The 22944-nt window shown below is 49.4% G+C and overlaps 3 protein-coding genes and 1 long non-coding RNA gene across 4 annotated transcripts; all 4 read left to right on the top strand.

The window, feature by feature from the left end:
- The first annotated feature begins 2772 nt into the window (after positions 1–2772).
- LOC101765144 (calmodulin) lies at positions 2773–5022 on the top strand. Its single transcript, XM_004984511.1, has 2 exons — positions 2773–2989; positions 4317–5022. Exons 1-2 carry the CDS (start codon positions 2914–2916, stop codon positions 4688–4690), a joined length of 450 nt encoding a protein of 149 aa, XP_004984568.1. The 5' UTR covers positions 2773–2913; the 3' UTR covers positions 4691–5022.
- A 218-nt stretch (positions 5023–5240) lies between these two features.
- On the top strand, positions 5241–5714 carry LOC105915188 (proline-rich receptor-like protein kinase PERK2). The gene has a single exon (XM_012849130.1). It carries the CDS (start codon positions 5241–5243, stop codon positions 5712–5714), a length of 474 nt encoding a protein of 157 aa, XP_012704584.1.
- Positions 5715–9385: 3671 nt separating this feature from the next.
- LOC101764734 (light-harvesting complex-like protein OHP1, chloroplastic) lies at positions 9386–10221 on the top strand. The gene is made up of 3 exons (XM_004984510.3): positions 9386–9660; positions 9767–9889; positions 9999–10221. Exons 1-3 carry the CDS (start codon positions 9514–9516, stop codon positions 10065–10067), a joined length of 339 nt encoding a protein of 112 aa, XP_004984567.1. The 5' UTR covers positions 9386–9513; the 3' UTR covers positions 10068–10221.
- Positions 10222–16336: 6115 nt separating this feature from the next.
- On the top strand, positions 16337–17638 carry LOC111258489. The gene is made up of 2 exons (XR_002679010.1): positions 16337–16475; positions 16901–17638. It is a non-coding gene; the product is annotated as an uncharacterized LOC111258489 (long non-coding RNA).
- The last annotated feature ends 5306 nt before the right edge of the window (positions 17639–22944 follow it).

Raw genomic sequence — 22944 nt, 5'->3', positions numbered from 1 at the left:
GCGGCGCGTGGTCACACAGTCTCACGGAGAGAGATGGTCGCAACAGGAACGAGGAACAGATTGTTCACGCAAAGATCGGCGACGTGCCCGGTGCCGAATCACCAATTCACCATGACACCATGTGACTCCATGTGCGCTAGGGCTCTCTGTGTTCTTGTTCTTTCTCCTGATTCGTACGTAATGATGACGTGCCCTTCAGCTCAAACGAAAAAAAGCCGTGACTATCAATGGTCACGTAGAACTCTCTTTAGTTAGCAAGTAGTAGCTGGTCAATAAAAGGAGAGGCTATATTGACACTATGAGCTAAGCAAAGGTTCGTGATGATACCATAGGTCCATGGTAGCTACAAAAGCATGATCAATCTGGTTACTCCCTACATTCCGGTTTATAAGGCACATGACAGGGCATGATCTTCTAAATTAAATTCTGACCATTCATTTATCTAATATTATATTAGTTATGGTTATAAATTTATAATTATTGGAAAGTACATTTCATTACAATCCAATCATGTCAAGTTTATATTAAAAATAAAAAAATTGTTGGTAAAATTATTGATCAAAGATTGTGAAATCTTGATATACGTGCATACCTTATAAACACGAACGGACGAACGGAGGGAGTATCTTCCGTAGTCATGGTAAGAAACGTTTATGGACTAATGGAAAGAAGTCGTAGAGAATCAAAGAAATGGAAAGCGAAAAGGGGAGACATGCAGTCCAGCCCAGTCCAGGGTTCCTCCCGAGCTAGATCCGGGCCCATACGGGACGCAGAAGAAAGACGGACAGGAGCAGGGCCTACGTTACTTTCACAAAAGAAAGCTTCATAGCAATTTTTTACTGCCACAATGCCACACCCACATTTCCATCAGCCCATCACACTGGCCGTAGGCACTTTCATCGAGTGAGCTTGGTGGCATCAGCAGGAGCCTGGGCATCCGGACCAGGTCTCACCTTGACCAGATCCCAAGCTTCCTTCCTTGTGCACCCCGAGAAGCAAATCCAAATCATCGCAGGCTTTTTGCAAAGCTTAAAGCAAGCAGGCGAGCTAGCTGATGAACTGATGATGATGGCGCCGACCGCTGGCTTCCTCTTCCCCAAAGCATCAAAGCGGAAGCCTGAAGGCTGAAGGCCTGAAGAAGACTGCACTCCCACTGAAAAAAATGAAAGAAAAATTTTACTCCACGGGCCTTCCTCCTTCTAGCCTACCAGTTGGGCTGTGGAGTTTGGGCCGCAGGCACACGGCCTATCGAATCAATAACGGTACGCGGTGGGCCCAGGTGGGGTGGGGTGCATTTAATTACAGGAAATCCCACTCAAAATTAAAAAATTAAAGGAAATTCGAAAATAGAAAAAAGGCAGGCACTCCGCGTCCGAACCGCGTCCGGGGTACGTACGGTAATCTCCGCCGCTTGGAAAACTGGAACATGCGGCCCCCCTTGTTTGGAAGTCATGGGCAGCTTGTTTCCCTGTCCCACATGGCTGCATGTTCCGAAAAAGTTCACGAACCTACCCTTGACCAGTTGACGTGACGCTGGCTGCTGCTTGCTAGTACAAGAACTCCGGTCTCCGGACTCCGGGAATATTTTAGAAAGTGATGTATGGGAGTTTTTTTTTTTGGAGAATGATTTGTGGGAGATTGAATTTACTGGTGACCGCGTACTCTATCGTCGCACACGTGCACCGGCCTACATACATGCTACACCTGCAAGATGCCAAGATGAGTCTGTTTGAGCAACCCGATGCATACTGTACATCACCCTTTCATTTTTCAATGTATTTTGATATGATATGCGTAGTTGTTTTTTCAATGTGTTGTTATTGTTTGCTAGTTGCAAAAATCACACCCATATGTATATGAGTTGAAAAATAATACCACATATGTATCACTAAACTTAAATATAATTGATGGGATATATCATGACCACAAAAAGAGTGTTTATAAGCATACATGGACAAACTCAATTTGTCATGAACGTTTTATTTAGAAAAAAACGAAGAAAAAGGTTTCAACTAATACAATATCCTTTTCAGTTTGCATGGAAAATGAAATGATATTCTCCATGTTAAGTCAAGCGGTCATGCCAACACCCAAAATAGCATTTTCTAGTGATGTACTACATATATTGAACAGTGACAGCTCGTTGCTGTCGGACCAAACCAAACTTAAACACTCTGGCGAAGCTTATCAAAATTCCAACCAAATACGACGCTGCCAAGAGAAGATTTTATGTATACAAGGTCCTCCTCCAGCTCCCTCAACAGGAAATTTGTCCCAATCCGTCTCACATTATTAAGTTTTCAACACAAAACAACTGCTGAATCATGCTGCCATGGATCACGATTCGTAGCACGACGGATCCGGCCTCAACATGCACGCAAGTACGCAACGCACGCATGAACACGATGTTGACAACACGCCTTGGCTCCCAAAATGCTCGTAAACAAACAGCCAAAACTCTCTCCGCCCCCACACCTACGCCAGAGCGTGCCTGGCGATGGACCGAGCCCATGGCAGGCACGTCGCGATCAGCGACCGTTTTTTCTGTGTTATCGCCCGCTTCGCACACTGGCGTCGTGTCAGTCCAGCCTGGGCCGAGGGGCAAGCAAAGCAGCGGCATGATTGATTAGACAGACTCAGAGAAAGAGCTAGAGAGAGAGGGGAGCCCGCAAGGCAAGGCAAGGCAAGGGCAGTCTGGGGAATTCGCGGCGCGGCGTTAACGGGGCAGGGCGTGGACGGCGGAACGGGGCCGACGGGGCGCGTGCGCGTATAAATCCCGGTAAAATTCCCCCCGACGCGAGGCCTCAAATCGCTCCCTGCCCCCGGTCGCCCTCCCTAATCTCTCCGGCCAGCCCGACACCGCTCCCTCGCCTCGCCTCGCCTCGCCGCGCGGAGAGAGAAGCCCCGGAGACCATGGCGGACCAGCTCACCGACGACCAGATCGCTGAGTTCAAGGAGGCTTTCAGCCTCTTCGACAAGGACGGCGACGGTGAGCTAACACGCCTCCCCCCCTGTCGCTCTCTCGAGCATCTCCTTCCTCGTTGCAGTTCCTACTGCCGTGATCTGTGTGTCTACCATGTTATAGGCTCGTAGTCGTAGCTGCGGAAGAGCTTGTCTGATCTTCATGTTCCGTTAGAAACCCGTGGATTACATCCTTGTTCGTGGTCTGGGTGCAGAATGTTAAAAGGAACTGCCCGGTTGTGCGTGTGCGCATAGAATTTTACCCCGTCCAGAGCCGCCGGTAGCGAGATTCTACCGAGCGGTGAACCCGTAGCAGCGTGGTGTGATGCGGCGGCACGTCTTCGCTGTTTGATTCCGCGTGGGTGGAGAGATCTCGTGCGGTTCATAAAACTCATGCTGGGAAAAGCGCCGTAGGGATCCAATTTCCAGATCGATGTGATTGCTCGTGGCCTCGTCTCGGATCCAGATGTGGCGAAGCAGTTAGGCTATAGATCCGGCCCTTTGCCGTGGACCGAGTCAGGCTGGGGTCGTTTTATTTGTAGGCGGTAGGTAGCCTTCGTCCAGATCGGTCGGTTATGTAGGGGTTGGTTTGGTCATGGCAGGCAGGGGGCACATGAGACCTGTGTAGTACCATTTGAATGCACACCGCCTCACTTCTTGACTGACATTTATGCGTTCTTGTACGGTTGTAACTGTGGGCTGCAAATTTTTCACAGGGCCGAATTAACCATGGGATGATTTACCCTCAGATTAGTAGTGTAGGCTGGGGCCATAACTCCAAGGATAGAGCTGTTAGAGTCATCGGGCCTGCTCAGATTTTGGTTCCGTAATGTGTTGTTTTGGGTTCGTATTAGAACTCCATGATTTCGCGTATATCACCATGTTTTTGGCGTGACGATTGTGATGTGTTTTAGATTGTGGTACTCAGCATGTAGGTATGAAGTACACTTGAAGAAACCCATTTAATAAGGATAAGCTTCTGATATCAAGAAAATCTTGTTTACTTGAATCAAACACTGATTTTGAATTATATCTTAGGAGGTACTCCAAAATTATATCTTAGGAGGTTCCAAATTTAGTATTAATTTGGTTTGGTGGCACCTTCCAAGGTTGGAGCTGACCATCAACCTTTTAAACAGTTAGCTACATCTCTGTCCAATGATTTTGAATTAGCGTTGTCCTTTTTTCTGGGAAGATGTTTATTGCTTCTGGCATGCTTGCTTAATGGCTGGTTTACTTATGCTGTCATTTTGAGCAAAAGTGTGTTAACTATTCAAGCTGGTTAATTATTGACTTCTTACTAGTTCATGTTATATAAATTGATCTCAAATTGTTCTCTGTTGTGCATCGGACAGGTTGCATCACAACCAAGGAGCTGGGAACTGTCATGCGCTCCCTTGGTCAGAACCCGACCGAGGCTGAGCTCCAGGACATGATCAACGAGGTCGACGCCGATGGCAACGGCACCATCGACTTCCCCGAGTTCCTCAACCTCATGGCCCGCAAGATGAAGGACACAGACTCCGAGGAGGAGCTCAAGGAGGCGTTCAGGGTGTTCGACAAGGACCAGAACGGCTTCATCTCCGCCGCGGAGCTCCGCCACGTGATGACCAACCTCGGCGAGAAGCTGACCGACGAGGAGGTCGACGAGATGATCCGCGAGGCGGACGTCGATGGCGACGGCCAGATCAACTACGAGGAGTTCGTCAAGGTGATGATGGCCAAGTGAGGCCGTGCCGATGGTACAATAGTACAATACTACCCCCGCCGGAAGGAGGAAACCGTGCATTCCGTATTAGTAGGCATGCAGCTCTTGTTTCCTTCGACTTCCCCCTGAAGAAACCGTACTAGCTGTAGCTGCTGAACATTTGAGTCCCTCTGCTGCCACCCCCTACCTGCCCTCCGTTGTGTCGTCGAACCCCTTGCTTCATGTGTGAATCTGTACGGCGTTGCTTGTTATTCTGGACCCTGATTGCGGTTGAATCCAATTTGTAGTTCTATTTTGTTCATCGAACCTGCGACTCCTTTGGTGCCGATGAACAGGCAGTTGCTGTCCCTTTATTTCCTCGTGCTGTCAGGATTGTGCCTTTTGTGTTGCCAGGGTATGTTCTTGAAGGGCCATGCGGCCGGTGCCACTTGTCTCAAATGTTTTCTCAATGGTTATGCGGTCGAGTTGAGTGATCGTGTTGGTCGACGATCGGCAGATGGACGAAGCAAGATGGGAATGGCTACTGGACCCTCACCTCAACAGGGGCTCCTATCTAGCTTCCGGAAGTTAGATGGGAGCTGTAGTTTCCAGCTCATTCAAGGCTCATCTCCATCCTCCTCTTCTTCCTTCAGCAAGCTCCACCTCCACCCCGCCCGGCGGCAATCGTGCCGTCGCCCACCGTCCGCCGCTGCCCCTTGACCCCGCCCTTCCTAGCCCCTGCCGCCGGGATCCAGCCCCACCTGACCGGTGGTGCTCCCACGCCGTGTCGTCTCTGCCACCGGCCAACCCGTCACCACCGTCGGGTCTCCACACCGCCCCTGACCCCTCCTCTTCTATGGCCATCGGCCTTGGAGCCCCCACCCCCAGCAACCCCGAAGGGGCCAGCGACGACGGCTGCTGCTGCTGCGGCGGGTCGGATGGGAAGCCTGCGGACGCTGCCACGGGGCGACGGGGCGCGGCTTCGGTGGCGGTGAAGGGGCGGAGGAAGCGGGGCGCGGTGGCGGAGATGGAGGGGAACATTCTGGAGGAGCGGACGAGAACGTGATTCTTCGAGATGGTTGGTCGGAGTTGGAGCCTCTCGATCTTGAGTTCTCCATTATGATTTCTGGTATGGAGGTAGACCACTGGATCGAATTAGCAGGTGAGCTTGGAGCCTTGGGCCGAACGTGAATCAAATCATCTTGTAGCAGCATTAAAGTGAGAAAAGGCACACAAAGAATTTGGGAGCCATTGCTTTTTTTTGGCACTTTTACAACAACAGTCCTGCCTGATCCATCAACCAGCTGAAAGAAGTAATCGGCTCTAATTACGATTTAAATCCAATCGGGTTGTCTGCACAGCGTTACTTTACTTGTAATTTTGCGGATCAGGGCTTCTGGATGCGATCAACATGTGCACAGTGTTCGTTCCGGACTCAATCTTGTTGGTGTTATCTGCAATGGGGGACTGACTGTACAATGCGCTTAAACTCGACAGGGTTGTCTGCACTCTGTATGCTACATTTGCATCACCCGTAGAGGCACAAGGAACTACAGACATAATCTCATGCTCCACGGACTCATTGCCTACCTGAAGATAAATGACCAATGCAGAGTTCAGAAGCAGCAGAACTGAAGTCCAAAATTCATACAACAGCACGTTCAAATCCTCAATCTCGACACCAGGAGGACTATAAATTTCAGACCAACCCGCACCTCCATCCATCCAACACGAAATCAACCACAAGCCCACGGCCATAGCATCCAAGCACACCCCGAAGGCAAAAGACCAATGGCATCCTGCAAGCTCATCGCCCTCTTCTTCGCCTTCGCATTGGTGGCGGCGATAACGGTGCAGCCGTCCGAAGCGAGAATCGGGGGAGACCAACTGCTCCACCCCTTGACATTCCACAATACCCCGCCGCAGTCGCTGAGTTCGTCCGGTGACGCCGTCCCACCCCACCTTTCGTCCCCGCCGCCACCGTCGCCGCCGGCTCAGCTGACGGAGTGCATGACGCCGCTGATCGGCATGATGCCGTGCATGGACTACCTAACCAACCTCACCGTGCTGGCGCCTCCCGCCGAGTGCTGCGACAACCTCAAGTTGGTCATTCGTGACGCCCCCATCTGCCTTTGCCACGGCATGACCGGCGACATGAACGACCTCATGCCCCTGCCCATCGACCCCGTCCGCATGATCATCCTCCCGCTCGCTTGCGGCGCCATGCTGCCGCTCCAAACGCTCTTCTCCTGCAATAGTAAGTTTTTCGCAACCTTTTTCTTCATGCATATGTCGTCCGTACATTATTTTGATCCGTGGATCAGATATGCCTGTAAGGAGATTGACAACAGCATGGTGTGATGTGTTTTGACAGCGCAACAAGTGCCGCCGATAATGCCACCGATGGCAGCGCCGACGCCTGCCAATCCTCTAGTGTCACCAATCAGGTGATTTATCTCCTTTGACACACACCTTATTCTGAATGATTTGTTGTAATTTGTGTTGTAATCGCCACCTAATATCCTTTTCTTTTTGTCTTCAGGTAATATATGTCATAGCAGTAGAGGATCAGAGCATGGATGGTTTGCGTCAACGTTAGCACTAGGGGTAGTGGGTACAGTCTTGTTAGTTTTAAGTTTTGTTTAGGATAATAGCATTGTTTAGGTAGAGGGGAATTGTACTTATTGGTACGATCATGTAATGATTTCGTTGATGCCGTCAACTGCGGATATATATTAGTAGATGTTAAATAAATATAATGGTGGTCTATGTTATGACACCTTGGATCTGACGATCTGATATTTGCTTCTGAATTTATTTTCCACTTGTTGCTGCTTTGCATGGTCATAAAACTACATGCAATAAGTTGGGAATTCCGAGCAGTGGACCGAGACTAGAGTAAACCCAAGCTGATCGCAGATTTTTTTCTTTTTTGAAACTTAGATTAGATATTACTGCTCTAAAAATACTCCCTCCGTTCCAAATTGTAGGTCGTTTTGACTTTTCTAAGTGTATAAATTTTGCTATGTACCTAGATACAGTGTATGTTTAGATGCATAATAATATATATGAAATCGAAAAAACCAAAACGACTTACAATATGGAACGGAGGGAGTATTTGGATACTCATCCAATTCTATTGCATAATCATAAGGCAGAGTTTTTTTAAGTTCTCAAAGCGATCACCAACAAGATCCATTGAGTGTCTCACTTCAACAAATCAAAATAACGTGTGTTAGAGCCATTCAAATACAATCACACATGTTCTCCGATGTTGTGAATCGAGGTATCGAGGAGTCTTGAATATCTATAGTCATTCTTGGCAATGAGATTGGTGTGTGATTGCTAGTATTGAAGTAGTTTAACATCTCTAAATAGGGTGACATTTGCGTTAGAAAAAAAGGTGTGACACCCAAGAGGAACAAATCAAAAGAACATTTACTTATCTACTGAGAGACATTCGCATACAATCAAGTATGTTCTCAGACTTTGTGAATTAAGAACTTGTGCGTGTATAAAGATAGTCTTCTCTATGTTGAAATCTGACAGCCCTGGACATCTGAATGATAACTCGGCAGAGCAGGCTTGCTCTACCTGAGCGTGGCTACTGCCCACACCCTCCAACAATCTCATCTGAATCCTATCATCCTCTCCGTTGTTAAAAACTCATCTCCGTTGTTAAAAACTCACAGCTTGATAGCTCGCTCAACTCGTAATCAGCTAGCTAGGTTCATTACATTATTTTCTAATGAGCTGAGCTTACGTTTCAGCTCGTTAGAGATAAGGAGTCAGCTTGAGCTAGCTCACATAACCATGTTTCTCCACAAAAATAGTCTTCTCTATGTTGAAATCTGATAGCCCTGGACATCTGAAGCTTGCTCTACCTAAGTGTGATTACTGCCCACCCTCCAACAATATTATCTGAATCCTATCATCCTCTCTGTTAAAAGCTCGCAGCTTGATAGCTCACTCAACTCATAATTAGCTAGCTAGGCTCATTACATTTTTCTAATGAGCTGAGCTTATCGTTTCAGCTTGTTAGAGATAAGGAGTCAGCTTGAGCTAGCTCACGAGCCAGACGAGCAGATCCTCTCCCAGGTCCCATCCTTGTCTCCTCGGCTCCTCCCTCCTCGTCGTCTCTCTATCATATTGTGCATCGTCCTATCGTTACTTGGACTCCGCACGGAGGGGCATCAGCAGCCGCGGAGGTGAGGCTGCAGGAGTTTAGATGCTCTAGCTTCGATTTGATTCGTTTTCTTTTGTGCAGCTTCGTTATCTCGGATGAGAGAGCACCTAACAATAGTAATAGGTGAGGGAGCCTGAATCATTTTTGTTGAAAAAAATTTCTTTTGTAAATCTGCTACATTCTAATTTGAGATGCTCCATTTACTTTTCTGCGAAGAGATCTCATGGTTCAGATACCGGCGCGCCGCTGGGTCACGCAGGATTGCAGGAGGAGTCGTGGACCACGAGGTGATCCAATTTCAACGCCCACAGCTCCGATGGGCTCGAGCCCAAATTCGAGACGCCTAGCTCCTTCCTATCATCTCACGCCGCCGTGCCGTCGTTGAGGTGGCTTCGCACCCTCACCGTCGCTGACACTGTCCAGTGCTAAGAGGTCTCCAGCTCGCGAGCCAAAATGAGGTGGCTCGAGCAACTAATAACGAGCCGAGCCGGTGCCGGAGCCGACATCCACCCCTACATGTGACCCCAAGTCCCCAGCCGCCCAACGTGGCCACGCCGCCAGCCACGTACGTCTGAATCATCTCATCCTCTAAAACATGCTGATTCTTGCGGAGTCCTAGACCCAACGTCTCATCTAGAAGGAACGGCAAGAACAGAACACCGAAAGAACAATTCCGGCAATGGCAGCAAGGTGCGCTCTTTCTTCCCCATCCTGCTTGGTTCGTCAACCCCTCTGCGGCAACAAACTCGGCAAGAAGCTCACTCCATGCCTGCCATCGCCAAGAGCCGTAAGGGTGAGAGTGAGCGCTGCAAAGCTTCCTCCGGGGGTGAGTGAAAGAAGCAAAAACTGCTCGTGGTAATCATTGCAAAAGGATAGTCTCCATTCTCCAAGGAAGTTTTCACAGGTTCCTGTTCAATTTCTGTTGCGTTCAGGTTGAGGTGCCCAGGGTGCAGCCAAAGCTGAGCGAGCCCTTCTTGGGATTCACCCAGACCGCCGAGATCTGGAACTCCAGGGCCTGCATGATTGGCCTCATCGGCACCTTCATCGTGGAGCTGGTAATGAAAGAACTCATCACAACATAATCTTCACAGAGATGAAATGCCTCAAGTGTTTTGCGACATCTGTTTGAGTTTCTGAAGAACTTTGCTTCTTAATTTAATTCAGGTGCTAAACAAGGGGATTCTTCAGATAATCGGGGTGGAGGTGGGCAAGGGCCTCGACCTTCCTCTTTAATTGCCATTGCCAAGCTGATAGCAAGTTTTACTCCCTCTTTTTTGTCTTTCTGAAACCTAGCTATTATTGCTCTAAAAATATTCTGTCGAATGAAGATGCTCATGTAACTCGGTTATTGCGTAATCATATGGCGGAGTTCTTTTAAGTTCTTGAACTGATCCTCAACAAGATCTACTGAGGGTCGCACTTGTGCAAATCAAAACCAGTAGTAAATTTGCTGCAATTCTCAAATTGACGTTTGCCCTTGCGCCTTGTATACATACATGTATACATGGGTACTGAAACCATGGCAATGGAGCGCTAGCTGCTTCAGCCTTTCCACTCCACCATGGCAATGATATTTCTTGGGTTGCACTTTCACCTGATTCATGCACTGAACAAAACCTCAGGAGACTCGCTTCTGGGCTCTGGCGAGCTGAACACGCTAAAGCTTTGCATATTGGGCTACCAGGCCTAGCGCCTAGCAATGAGATCACAACAGAGGTAAATGCTCATTTGTGTATCATTTATCATGTGGTGACTAGTCATATAGCAAATGAAATTATGTTACAATAGTCGAATGGAATTTCGATAGGAACAAAATAACAGTTTTACCCAAGCAAATAAAACGCATTCTGATGATGTGCTGTATCTATAATCAGAAGACTAGCAAGCAAGTCTTATCTTAGAGAGCAATTTAGAGAATGGTGCTCTGGGAAAAGCGAAGGGCTCCCAATGCTTCTCTCCTTTTTCACCTGCAACAAATTGTAACTAGTAACTGTTCTTTATAGCATATCATCTACACGCGATAAACTTGGCACTTTGTGTGTCTAACATAGCCAGCTTGGTGGTGTCACGCAGGTCAGGGTAGCAGCCATGGACATTTGAAAACATCTGGTTAGAAACGTAACAGCGTGTTTTAAAAAAGATAACATTTGGTAAAGATTATATATTTCTCAGAAGCTACAAATTTGAGTATATGGAGAAAGGGAAATCATGCTAGGACGATACTGTGAAATCAGTTTGCGTGCAAAAGTCTTAAGCAAACCTGCTGTCAGCATAGATGAAGAAGAAGAAAAAATCTTCGTTTGCACATATTAAAGGACGAAAAATAAAACAATATTTGCTTTCAATGAACAAAATTAACAAAAAAAATATTGCAATTGAGAATTCTGCAGCAGTGGATTGAAATACAAATGGCATGCTACATGTACAAATAAATGTTCAGTAAAATAGGAGGAGGATATACTACTATACGTACGAAAGTGGCCCAGACCAACCCCACCCAGGAGGCCCGTTAATAATAAACAACAGAAAGCCCAGGCCTCGCTCTCGAACTTGGCCCGCGTATAGTACTGAGGGGCAGAGCGCGTCCACCTAAACATTTCATTCAAAGGCCCCACGGTCGACAACGGTCACGGATAAAGTTACAGGACGGCCATTACGCCGGATCGGAAAGCGGGGAGGGGAGTACCCACACGGTGTCTTACGAAACGCACAGGGCAGTGTACCAAGCGAGGTGTCGATGCGCCTTGGGGCGCGGTGAGCCTAGGGAGCTGCGTGATCTAATGCAGCCATGTAGGATTGGCGGCGGAAGTGTGGTGGCATGGCAGACCAAAGCGCGTCGGCCCGGCAGCGCGACAGCCGAGCGGCGGGCTGGAGCGCGCAGGTACAGTGGGCCGGCAGAAGTGGCGGGGGCCCAGCCCATCGAGGCAGCAGCAGTTGCGTGGCAGGGCCGTCGCCCCCCTTCTGGACATGGGCGTAGCGTAGGCACAGTGCTCCATTCGTCGGACAAGCGTGGGCTGCGACCGGACTGGCGTTTGTTGGAACGGAACGGAAGGCAGAAGAACACAAGCGGGGTCGCTCTTGTTTCCACACGCGACGCGAGTACGCAACCGGCCGCATTCCTCGGACTCGTGGGCGGCGACCGACTCGCCGGCGCAGTCGGCTGAAATTCCAACCAAACCACCCCATCTTCCATCTTCTATATATAAAAGCAGGAGGAGCAGGCTAGCTAGGCTTCTCCGATCCTTCGATCCATGGCATCCATGGCCTCCCCATCGCCACGCCACCACGCCCTCCCACCGCCGGGCCACCACCGCCGCACGCTCTCTTCCACGCTCGTCGACGAGAGTGTCGCCGCCGCCGCCGCGCTCGTCCACAAGTGGCACCCCGACGACGCGCCCGCCGGCGGCTCCCTCTTCCTCCACGGCGCGGAGGAGGACGAGCCCCGGCGCTTCCTGCGCGCCGCCGCCGACCTCCACCGCGCCATGCTCTTCTTCGCCTCCGACGTCGCCCACGGCAGCAGCCACGGCCTCGTCGAAGCGCAGGCGCTGCTCCAGACCGCCATGCGCAGGCTCGACCTCGAGCTCCGAGTCCTCCTCGACGACATCGACAGCATCCAATCAGACCACGCCGCCGACGCCTCTCGCTCTCGCAACAACATCCGCGCCGTCGCGGAGGCCATGATGGCCGCCGGATACGGCAAGGAGTGCATCTCCACGTTCAAGACCCGCCGCCGCGCCGCGCTGACCGCCTCGCTGCGGCGTCTGCTCGGCTTCTCGCCTCCCGTCGACCACCTGCATAAGATCACCTGGGACCAGCTCGACGCCCGCATCATACCCTCCTGGCTCGCCGCCACGACCGCCGCCTTCGGCTCCCTCTTCGCCGCGGAGAAAGACCTCTGCGATGCGGTCTTCGCCGGCGACAACGCAGCCGTCGGCGAAGCGGTTTTCGCGACCGTGGCCAACGACCAGGCCACCGGCCTCCTTGCCGTCACGGAGGCCGCCGAGGCACGGGCGAGGCGCGCCCCGGAGCGCCTGTTCCGGGTGCTGGACGTGCACGACGCCCTCACCGAGGCGCTGCCGGCGCTCTTGTCCGTGTTCGGGGACGGCTCCGAGGTCGCCGCCCGCGCCGCCCTTTCCGTCGCCAAGGTCGGCGAGGCCGCTCGCGGGGCCCTGGGCAGCTTGGAGGCGGCCATCCAGAAGGAGCCGTCCAAGGCCACGGCGACCGGCGGCGCCGTGCACCCGCTGACCCGCTACGTGATGAACTATGTCGTCTTCCTCGCCGACTACAAGGAGGGCCTTGCTCTGCTCTACGACTACGATTACGACTCCGACTCCTCCGAGCAAGCATCGCCGTCGGTGATCCATCGGTTGGTGTCGGCTCTGCTAAGCAAGCTGGAGGCCGAGGCCGGTGCTACCGGGAAGCGGCGCTCAGCTACCTCTTCCTGGCGAACAACACGCGGTACGTGGCCAACAAGGTCGCCGGCAGCGGCCAGCTGCGGGGGGTCCTCGGCGACGGGTGGGCGGAGGCGCAGAGCGCCAAGGCGCGGGTGCACGTCGGCGTGCACGTGCGCGCGACGTGGGACAAGGTGACCTCCCTGTGCACGCAGCAGGGAGGAGCTGAGCCTGAGGCCGTGGAGGCGGCGGTGATGGAAGCCGTGGGCATGCAGGAGCAGTGGGTGGCGGCGGACGACGAGATGTGCGAGGCGTTGAGGGCGGCGGCGGTGCCCAAGTACAGGATGTTCTATAGGCGGCACGGCGCCGCGGTGAGGCTCACGCCAGGGGACGTCACCGCCATGATCACCGCTCTCTTTGGCGGGCCTCTGGATCTGGTTTCGCAACGCCGTCAGGAGGATCCAAATCCATACCGCGATCCAACAAGGAGGCCGCGGCAGCTGTTCACGTAACTACAGATGAGCACAAGCATTTGTTTGTAACTAGCAGAATAGAGGAAGATCATCGAATGTTATCATTACATCTCTGGCCAATATAATCACTAATGGAATATTCACAGGGCCGAATTAACCATGGGATGATTTTCCCTCAGATTAGTAGTGTAGGCTGGGGCCATAGCTCCAAGGATAGAGCTGTTAGAGTCATCGGACCTGCTCAGATTTTGGTTCCGTAATGTGTTGTTTTGGGTTCATATTATAACACAGAGAAATTTGGGAGCCATTGCTTTTTTTTTTGGCAATTTCACAACAAGAGTCCTGCCTGATCCATCAACCAGCAGAAATAAGTAATCAGCTCTAATTACGATTTAAATCCAAAGGGGTTGTCAGCACAGTGTTGCTTTACTTGTAATTTTGCGGATCAGGGCTTCTGGATGCGATCAACATGTGCACAGTGTTGGTTCCGAACTCAATCTTATTGGTGGTATCTGCAATAGGGGACTGACTGTACAATGCGCTTAAGCTCGACAGGATTGTCTGCACTCTGTACGCTCCATTTGCATCACCCGTAGAGGCACAAGGAACTACAGACAGAATCTCATGCTCCACGGACTCGTTGCCTACCTGAAGATAAACGACCAGTGCAGAGTTCAGAAGCAGCAGTACTAAAGTCCAAAATTCATACAACAACACGTTCAAATCCTCAATCTCGACACCAGGAGGACTATAAATTTCAGACCAACCCGCGCTTCCATCCATCCAACACAAAATCAGCCACAAGCCCACAGCCATAGCATCCCAAGCACACCCCCAAGGCAAAAGACCAATGGCGTCCTGCAATCTCGTCACCCTCTTCTTCGCCTTCGTCGTGGTGGCGGCGACGATGGTGCAGCCATCCGAAGCGAGAATCGGGGGAGACCAACTGCTCCACCCCTTGACGTTCCACAACACCCCGCCGCAGTCGCCGAGTTCATCCGGCGGCGCCGTCCCACCCCACCTGTCGTCCCCACCGCCACCGTTGCCGCCGGCTCAGCTGACGGAGTGCATGACGCCGCTGATCGGCATGATGCCGTGCATGGACTACCTGACCAACCTCACTGTGCTAGCGCCTCCCGCCGAGTGCTGCGATAGCCTCAAGTCAGTCATCCGCGACGCCCCCATCTGCCATGATGCCGTGCATGGACTACCTGACCAACCTCACTGTGCTAGCGCCTCCCGCCGAGTGCTGCGATGGCCTCAAGTCGGTCATCCGCGACGCCCCCATCTGCCTCTGCCACGGCATGACTGGCGACATGAATGACCTCATGCCCCTGCCCATCGACCCCGTCCGCATGATCATCCTCCCGCTCGCCTGCGGCGCCATGCTGCCGCTCCAAACGCTCTTCTCCTGCAACAGTAAATTTTTCGCAACCTTTTTCTTCATGCATATGTCGTCCGTACGTTATTTTGATCCGTGGATCAGATATGCCTGCAAGGAGATTGACAACAACATGGTGTGATGTGTTTTGACAGCGCAACAAGTGCCGCCGATAATGCCACCGATGGCAGCGCCGGCGCCTGCCAATTCTCTAGCGTCACCAATCAGGTGATTTATCTTCTTTGACACACCTTATTCTGAATGAATGATTTGTTGCAATTTGTGTTGTAATCGCCACATAATATCCTTTTCTTTTTATCTTCAGGTAATATATGTCATAGCAGTAGCAACTACCAAGAGGATCAGAGCATGGATGGTTTGCGTCAAGGTTAGCACTAGGGGTAGTGGGGTACAGTCTTGTTAGTTTTAAGTTGTTCTTAGGATAATAGCATTGTTTAGGTAGAGGGGAATTGTACTTATTGGTACGATCATGTAATGATTCCGTTGATGGATGCAACCGTCAACTGCGGATATATATTAGTAGACCAGACGTCCGCCTAGTATACACCAATACAGCTTCATGGCAGACGACCAGAAAAAATATCACAACTTAGAAGGGGGGCACAGAATTGTGCTGATTCGTGCAAATTCCTTAATAGCGCGCTAATTTGGTGAACAATGTCGTATCCAGTTCCTAGTATAGCAAAACTATAAAATAAAAAAGCAACGTCGCGACCATACTCAGGCATATTGACAAACACTTGGTGAGCAGAGGCAACTGGCAACTATGTTCTCCCAAAAATTAAGCAAAAGCTAGATTAGTAAAACCGAGGAATACCTCCAGGGGAGGATGTCGAGGCGCCCTCCGAGGAAACCCACCGCCGCGAGGTGGGCAAGGCAGACTGCGGCGGGCGGAACTGTCGCCAGACGCGATCAGGGGCACGCTCGGGGGCTCGCCAACGGCTGATTTGGTCGCGGGAAGCGCGCCACGACGAAGTGCTTCTCGTGGTGGTGGTGGTGGGGGGGGGGGCAGCGGCCGCGCTTCCTCGGGGGGCGGACGGCGGGTGCCGACGGCGAGATGCGCGCGAGCGGGGCGGCGGATGATGCCATTGCGGCGCGGCGAGACAGGGCGGTTGGGGAAACGCGCGACCCGGCTGGTTGCCTTCATGGCGCTCAGCGGCAACCGTGGCGGCGTGGGAGGTGTCTTGCGCGGCGTGATTTTTGGGACGCGGCACTGTTTCTCGGCTCCCCCATCTTCCTCCCCAAATCAGCGCAGCTCCTACACCCCCTGTGCAATCTGCGCCTGCTCCTACACCGCTGTCCCAACCCGTGATAAAAAGAAGGGCAAATCCCCGTTGGAGAAGAAGGCGAATCCTTCCAACTAATCTGGATTGAGGTAAATCCGTTGTCCTTGCTCGCTGCGATTCACTTTGACGTTGTTGGATCTTGCATATGCAAACAAGATCACTTCCATGGGGATATATAAAAATGAAAATTGCCTCTGCAAATTTACCTATTTGTGGTGAAACACCGTATAATTCCGTCATGCTTTGCTACAATTTAGCGTCAGAAGTTGCAATCTGCGTGATTTTGGAGGTTCTATGGATAGTTTTTGGATGATATGGTAATTTATACTCAAGGAAACATCACTGTTTTTGGTGTGGCAACTTATGCTTGCTAGCGTGGCAATTCGTGCATTAGGTGTGCCTCCGTTACTAATCGCATTGCATATGCTTATTTCCTTTTCTCTGTTAGATATCAACTTCTATTTTGTGTTACAATCCCTGATCCTAGCCTTTTGTTTGTGTTTTTATTTTGCAGTTTAAAGATACTTTTTAGGGGTCTATTTGATCTGAATGCTAAGCCGTTGCCTACTACTGACATTCCTGATGTGGGTGTTGTTGGGCAAGATGAGATTGATGAGGTGCCTGAAGCCCTATTGTTTAAATTTGTACCTCCTCAAGATGCCACATTGCTGCAGCTTATCAGTCTATCTATGCCAGCAGCAACTTGAGTGCACAGCAGCAACTAGGGTGCTCGGCGGCGGCAGCAGCAACTGCGATGCTTAGCGGCAGCAATAGCTTGATTCAGAGGCGCTGCAAGCTAACTCCGGCGGTGTAACAGTACTTGCAACTGCTACGTACACTTTTGGAGTTGATGTTGAGGACGGTGTTGAGGTTTTATCTACTCCACAAGAGTCCTTCATTGACATGACCTTCAACAGTTCAGATTCTGCTAGGGATTATTACAATTCCTATGCTAGGCATACTAGATTCTCCATTAGGACTGACACATCCCGTGAGTCGAAAAGGAGCGGGATAAAACAAAATTCATATTTGTGTGCCAAAGAGCTGGGGTTAAAAAAAAGGAAAAAGTTGTTGTTGATGGCCCTATTACTGAGAAAAAGATAGTAAGGGAAAGACGCACAGATTATGTTGATAGGACATGTTGTCCTGCCTGTATGATTGTAAGGAGGACATCCGAAAATTAGTGGAAGGTTGTTCACTTTGAAAAATAACATAATCATGACTGTGTGAGGAAATTCTCGCTCACAAAATACCTTAACTCCCACTGAGAAATAGCAGGCAAAGAAAGGGAGTTCATCAACCTACTCCATGGCTGCAACATTACAACTACACGAGCTTCTCAGATAATGGGCGAGTTGTACGGTAGCATTGCGCATTGCCCATACACAGAGGGGGACGCCAAGAATTTGCGTGTCGAGTACTGTGCTGAAAATAAAGTCAAAGATATGAAGGCCACACTTGATTACTTTGAGGAGTTGAAGAATGAAGATCCTGACTTCTATTACAATTACACTCCTGATGATGAGGATAGGCTTGAGAATTTATCATGGGTGGATGGTGCAGCAAGGAAGGCGTATAAGCTCTAGGACGATTGCATATCTTTTGACACAACATATTTGACAAATGCATACAATATGCCATGTGCACCTTTCATAGGTAAAAAAATACCCCCCTCGCCCCCTAACCCCAAATATGTTTAGCTCTAAAATTGCACCGCTGGCTTTCTTTGCGACTGAACCAAATTTAAGTTGCTGCTGTTGAAAAAGATATGCCATTACTGTTTTTTGTATGACTGTCGGCCATACATCTATGGGCCCACCGGGAGGCTCGGATAATCCTACAATACGGGGTTGTACACCAAGATGTATCGGACACGGAGACTACAGTGCAGGACGACGTGGTTTATGTGGCAGAGAAGGACTAGTCAAGGATTAGAAAACTACTCATAGCAATTAGAGTAGGACTCTCTAGTCGAATCCGACTAGTACTCTTGTGCAACAACCGACCTGTAACTCTGCCCCAAGTAATATAAGGCGAGGCAGGGACCCTCTCCAAATAATAATCAATCAATACAATCCAACCAACACACATGACGTAGGGTATTACGCTACATAAGCGGTCCGAATCTGTCTAAATCATGTGTTCGAGTTCACCTTCGAGTTCCTGGTCTTCGGCGAGCCCCACACATAAAACACTACCTCGGGTACCCCCTCGGTAGGTTGCCGGGTCTAAACTCCGACAGCTGGAGTGCCAGGTAGGGGTGATCGTCGAGATCAACGGGCGAGCTTGAAGGACCTCATCATCAAAATCAATCTATTGCACATGGCGTGGTTGCTGCACTCCGCCGACCAATCGATTCGACAACTCGCTGTGTTCGTGTGCTTCAAATCCCAAGCCGAGTTGAAGAAGTATTTATCGTGCCTTGAGTTCTAATTGGTTCAAGACTTATGCAAGTGATTATTGTGCCGCATCCCACATCCTCTGGAAGTACTCGGAATCCGAGTCAAAGTCGAGGCGTACGTTGTTCATCTACAAAAACTGCAGTACTGGGGAAAATATTATAGGACCGTTGTTCCTGACGCTGGTGGGAAAAAGCATTAACTGATGGTGCACAGATCCACCAAAAGGCAGAGCTTCCCTCCTTGCATACATTGGAAAGAAATTATGTGCAAATAAACTACACGCACACAAGAAGACTACCCGAAGGCTTGGCATCAAGAGGAGTGCGCATGCTACCTTGTCAATGACTACTTCAACTTTGCGAGGGCGCTTGGCAACCCACCAACGACTACCTCGACTACTCGTCTCGACTAGAAAACTAGTCGAGGATGATTATTTTGACTACTCGTCTTGACTAGAAAATTAGTCAGGGCAGACTTCACACCATTGACAACTAGTCAGAATCGACTCCGATTAATCGGCTTCATACACAATTGTCGCGGCTTCATCAACGACCACCACGGCTTCATCAACAATCGTCCACGAATCAAGCTAAGTCACTTTTTTAATTATTTTATATAATTTTTCCGGTTTGTTTTTCGCATGGCCGAGTACATTTTTGTGTACACCTCTCTGTAATACCTGGTGTTTCAATCATCAAAGGTGATTAAGAAAAGTTAAAGGTGAACTATGGAGAAAAAGCGAAGAAATTGACTAAAAGTCAAATTCAAGTTAAATTCGACTGAAATTTGAATTTTGAATTCTAAATTCAGAAAATTTGGGCAAAAATATGGAATGGAAGCTTGAGAGTGTTTAGAACTTTGGGGATCAAGATTGGAGACTAAACCTAGCCCTAAACATCTCAAGAAAGACAATGGAAAAATCAAAACAACAGTGTACTGTTCATTGTCCGAAAATAGAATTTCTGAAAAACAGTATAAGTATCCATTTTTGAAATTAATTTCTGCCACATTTTTCAAATAAGTGGACCAAAGCGACTACACAGCAATGAAATATGAACTTTGGAAAAGCATATTAGGGTGTTGTTGGTCAAGAACAGTAAAGGGACCAAATTCAAATTGAGGCTCAAAGTCAACACTTTGCCACGGTTGACTTAGCTGCTGAAACAGTAATAAGTAGCTGAGTTTGGAGCAAAATTCAGAAGGATGTAGTGCAAAAGGCATAAGTGTTTATGAGCAAAATGGAATCTTTGATAGTTGTAGAACACGAATGGATAGTAGTTGGACTAAAAAGAATGAGTTTGGGCCACTGGAAGTGAATTAACAGAAGGGTAAATGGCCATATATGGTGACTGTCGAACTGAATTCAAGTTTCAGGGCATTTCAGTTGAACTGAGAAAGAAATTCAAAATTGACCATGTTTGGATGATTATCTCGAGCAAGAGCCAAAATAAAATTTGAAGAGCTTGAGATTATCTCCAACTTTGCTTAAGAGGTTTGTGGACCGTCGGATTGAAAATCGGCCACAGGGAAAGTCTAAACATTCTAGTGAAAGAAAGAAAAGGGGGAAAGGAAATTAGAGAGGGCAAGACGTGTCGCTGCCGGCGCCCTTGCTCGCTGTCCAGCTCGACGCTTAGGGCCACCTCTTCACCACGCAAGTCTATGACTAGGCCATGGTGTCGTCCATGCGCACGGTGAAACTTCGTATAACTACCGCTCCCGCCGGCGCTGTTTACCGTGCCGCCTTTTTACCGCCGCCCGTAAGTTATCTGCTCAGCCACCGCCGCCGATCAAATTCCACCACCACGACGCCTTCCCTGTCGATTCCTTCCGTCCACACCTCCACTTACACCCTACCAACAGCCCTATCGACTTGTTGTCCAGCTTCTACGCCGGTGCGCCCGTGACCGCCGCCGTTTTCGTCCGCCACCGCAAGACCCCCTGCTCACGGTGAGCATCACTTTGCCGTCGTTGTCCTTCTTTGCGGTAAGCCATAGGTAAGTGTCGGGGGTACTAGGAAGTTGTAGGGGTAGTCGGAGGGGTGAGTTATGCCGTCGTCATGCTTGGTCACGGCCGGCAGTTAGCTCCGCCGCCCGCCGCCGTGGAGAGGGGAGCTCCGACCACCTCCCGGGGAGCTGCCGCCGCGCACGGGTGCGCTTTAGTATGGGGATGCTTTCCAGCCTAGCCCCGTCGCCGGTGGGGCACCGGCCGGTGAGCCGCGCCGCCCCCTGTCGCGCTCAGTTTTGGCGCGAGGAGGAAGACGGTGCTGGCGCCAGGGGCCCACCCGTCAGAAGGATAAAGGGAGGAGAAGAGAGGCTGGCCGGGGCGCCGTGAGGGTGTGTTGGGCCGGGAGTCCAGCAGGCCGACAGACGGGTTAGCAGGTCGGGCGCTAGAGGAAGGAGAGGGAAAGAGCAGTGGGCCATTGGGTCGGCACCAGATTAAGGAAAGAGGAGGAGAAAGGGAATCGGCCTAGTGAGCCCGGCAAAGGAGAAAAGGGCCGGCGGGTAGGAGGAATAGGGAAAGAAGGTGGGTCCGAGCCACGGGCGCAGCGCAAGAGAGAGGGGGTAGGAAGGGGGTGCGTAAGAAAAGTTAGGCCGGGGGTTTTTGGAAAATTTAGATTTTCTTTTGTAGAATAATAGATTAAATCCGTATATCACCATTTAAATCACAAAAATTTCTAGGGGTGTCCAAAATTAGTGAAACCAATTTTGTTAGGATTGTTTTATTTTCCTTTATGCATTAAAATTTTTATACCCTAGGAAAAATAATAAAATTTAGGTATTTTCTTAATGCCTTTTCTTTAAAGGTATTTAAATAAATACTTAACCTTTATTAAGTGCATAAAATATGGACTAATGTTTTCATAATCACAAATTATTGTTAACTCATAGGAAATCAGGTTTCAAGACTAGAAAATACTTATAATATTTTCTAAAAATAGAAGAAAAGGCCTAAGGTAGGGTTAGTAAAGAAAACAAAAATGGCGGGTTAATCTTTTTGGGTTTTTGTGTGTTGGCTTGCAACTTTGTCATGATAAATTGTGTAGTCCCTTGTTGGCTTGCACCTTTATCATGAAGGAAAGTTGTATAGTCTTGTATTCAAAAAGTTGCATCACTAACCCATGCATATGCTCTATCGTAGACACCGAAGCACCGAAACAGGATTTCGTGGAATTATCAGAAGGATCTCCGAAGTTTGAAGAGATCATTGAATTGATCCCCTGCGAAGCCAATCCGTCAGACAGTGCTAACATTTTTATAGAACAAGGCAAGCCCCGGTGCATTTATACCTATCTACTTTGGAAGTATTATTTCATGTGTCCAATTATTGGTTAATTACTATATGAATGCACTAAGTCTAGGAGTTGATTGAAACCTATTCTTGTGCATTATCATACCTTGTTTTAAGGACATCTTTGCTACTTGTTCAAACAGTTAGTAAGTAACCCAGGTTTAGAAGTGTTAGTTGCTCAAGTAACTTGGTTACCGAACCTTAAGGTGAAATATTTAGTCATACATGCTAAGTATGGAAAGGTAGCTTGGAAGTTGAAAGGCAGGCAGAAGCTAGAGATGTGAGATCTGTCTGCTAGTTTAATCTGGTTAAGGCCCGATCGTTGTCTTAACCTTTGATCAAGTGAATGACACCTGATTACTTACTGGTTATGGGACCAGTAAAGCCCGGTAGGTTAGCAGACTCTCTGATCGGGAATATTTCGTACCCGTGCTTGACGTGCTGGAGATTGGCAAGGGCGTAGCCTGAAACTCACATGGAGATCAGGCCAGACGTGGGGTCCCATGTGGGGGTGCGTCCCTGGGTCCGGGTAGTCTTATTCCCACCAATCCTTGGGTTTGCTCATCGAAAGGTCGTTACGTACGACCTGGATAGTCGTATATAGCTGGTGATCAGGGTGCTCTCCTGCAGGATGTAAATTGATCCGGATCGCCGCAATTCTCGGTTACGAATGCACTTGATCACTGTTAAGCATCGTGGCATAATTTCATAAATGCAATGTCTTTCCACTAATGATTTGGTGTATGACTTAATACCTTGTTGCTTGCAAAATATTCTTTTTGTCATTATTTAGATTGGTTAGGTAATAACTTAATTGGGATAAAAGATAAAGCTAAGGTCTCACTTTTAGTAAGCTCTTTCGGCAAAA

The sequence above is a fragment of the Setaria italica genome, chromosome IX, assembly GCF_000263155.2.
Source record: "Setaria italica strain Yugu1 chromosome IX, Setaria_italica_v2.0, whole genome shotgun sequence".
In the NCBI taxonomy this organism is placed as follows: Eukaryota; Viridiplantae; Streptophyta; class Magnoliopsida; order Poales; family Poaceae; genus Setaria; species Setaria italica.
The sequence above is the reverse complement of the archived record's forward strand: the minus strand, read 5'-3'. Positions and strand labels throughout refer to the sequence as shown.

Excerpts from the sequence above, each read along its gene's own strand:
- LOC101765144 (XM_004984511.1), top strand. The coding sequence starts at position 2,914 with ATGGCGGACCAGCTCACCGACGACCAGATCGCTGAGTTCAAGGAGGCT. Across the intron at positions 2,990-4,316 it reads CTTCGACAAGGACGGCGACG|GTTGCATCACAACCAAGGAG; the intron begins GTGAGCTAACAC and ends TGCATCGGACAG.
- LOC105915188 (XM_012849130.1), top strand. The coding sequence starts at position 5,241 with ATGGGAGCTGTAGTTTCCAGCTCATTCAAGGCTCATCTCCATCCTCCT.
- LOC101764734 (XM_004984510.3), top strand. The coding sequence starts at position 9,514 with ATGGCAGCAAGGTGCGCTCTTTCTTCCCCATCCTGCTTGGTTCGTCAA. Across the intron at positions 9,661-9,766 it reads CTGCAAAGCTTCCTCCGGGG|GTTGAGGTGCCCAGGGTGCA; the intron begins GTGAGTGAAAGA and ends TGTTGCGTTCAG. Across the intron at positions 9,890-9,998 it reads GCACCTTCATCGTGGAGCTG|GTGCTAAACAAGGGGATTCT; the intron begins GTAATGAAAGAA and ends AATTTAATTCAG.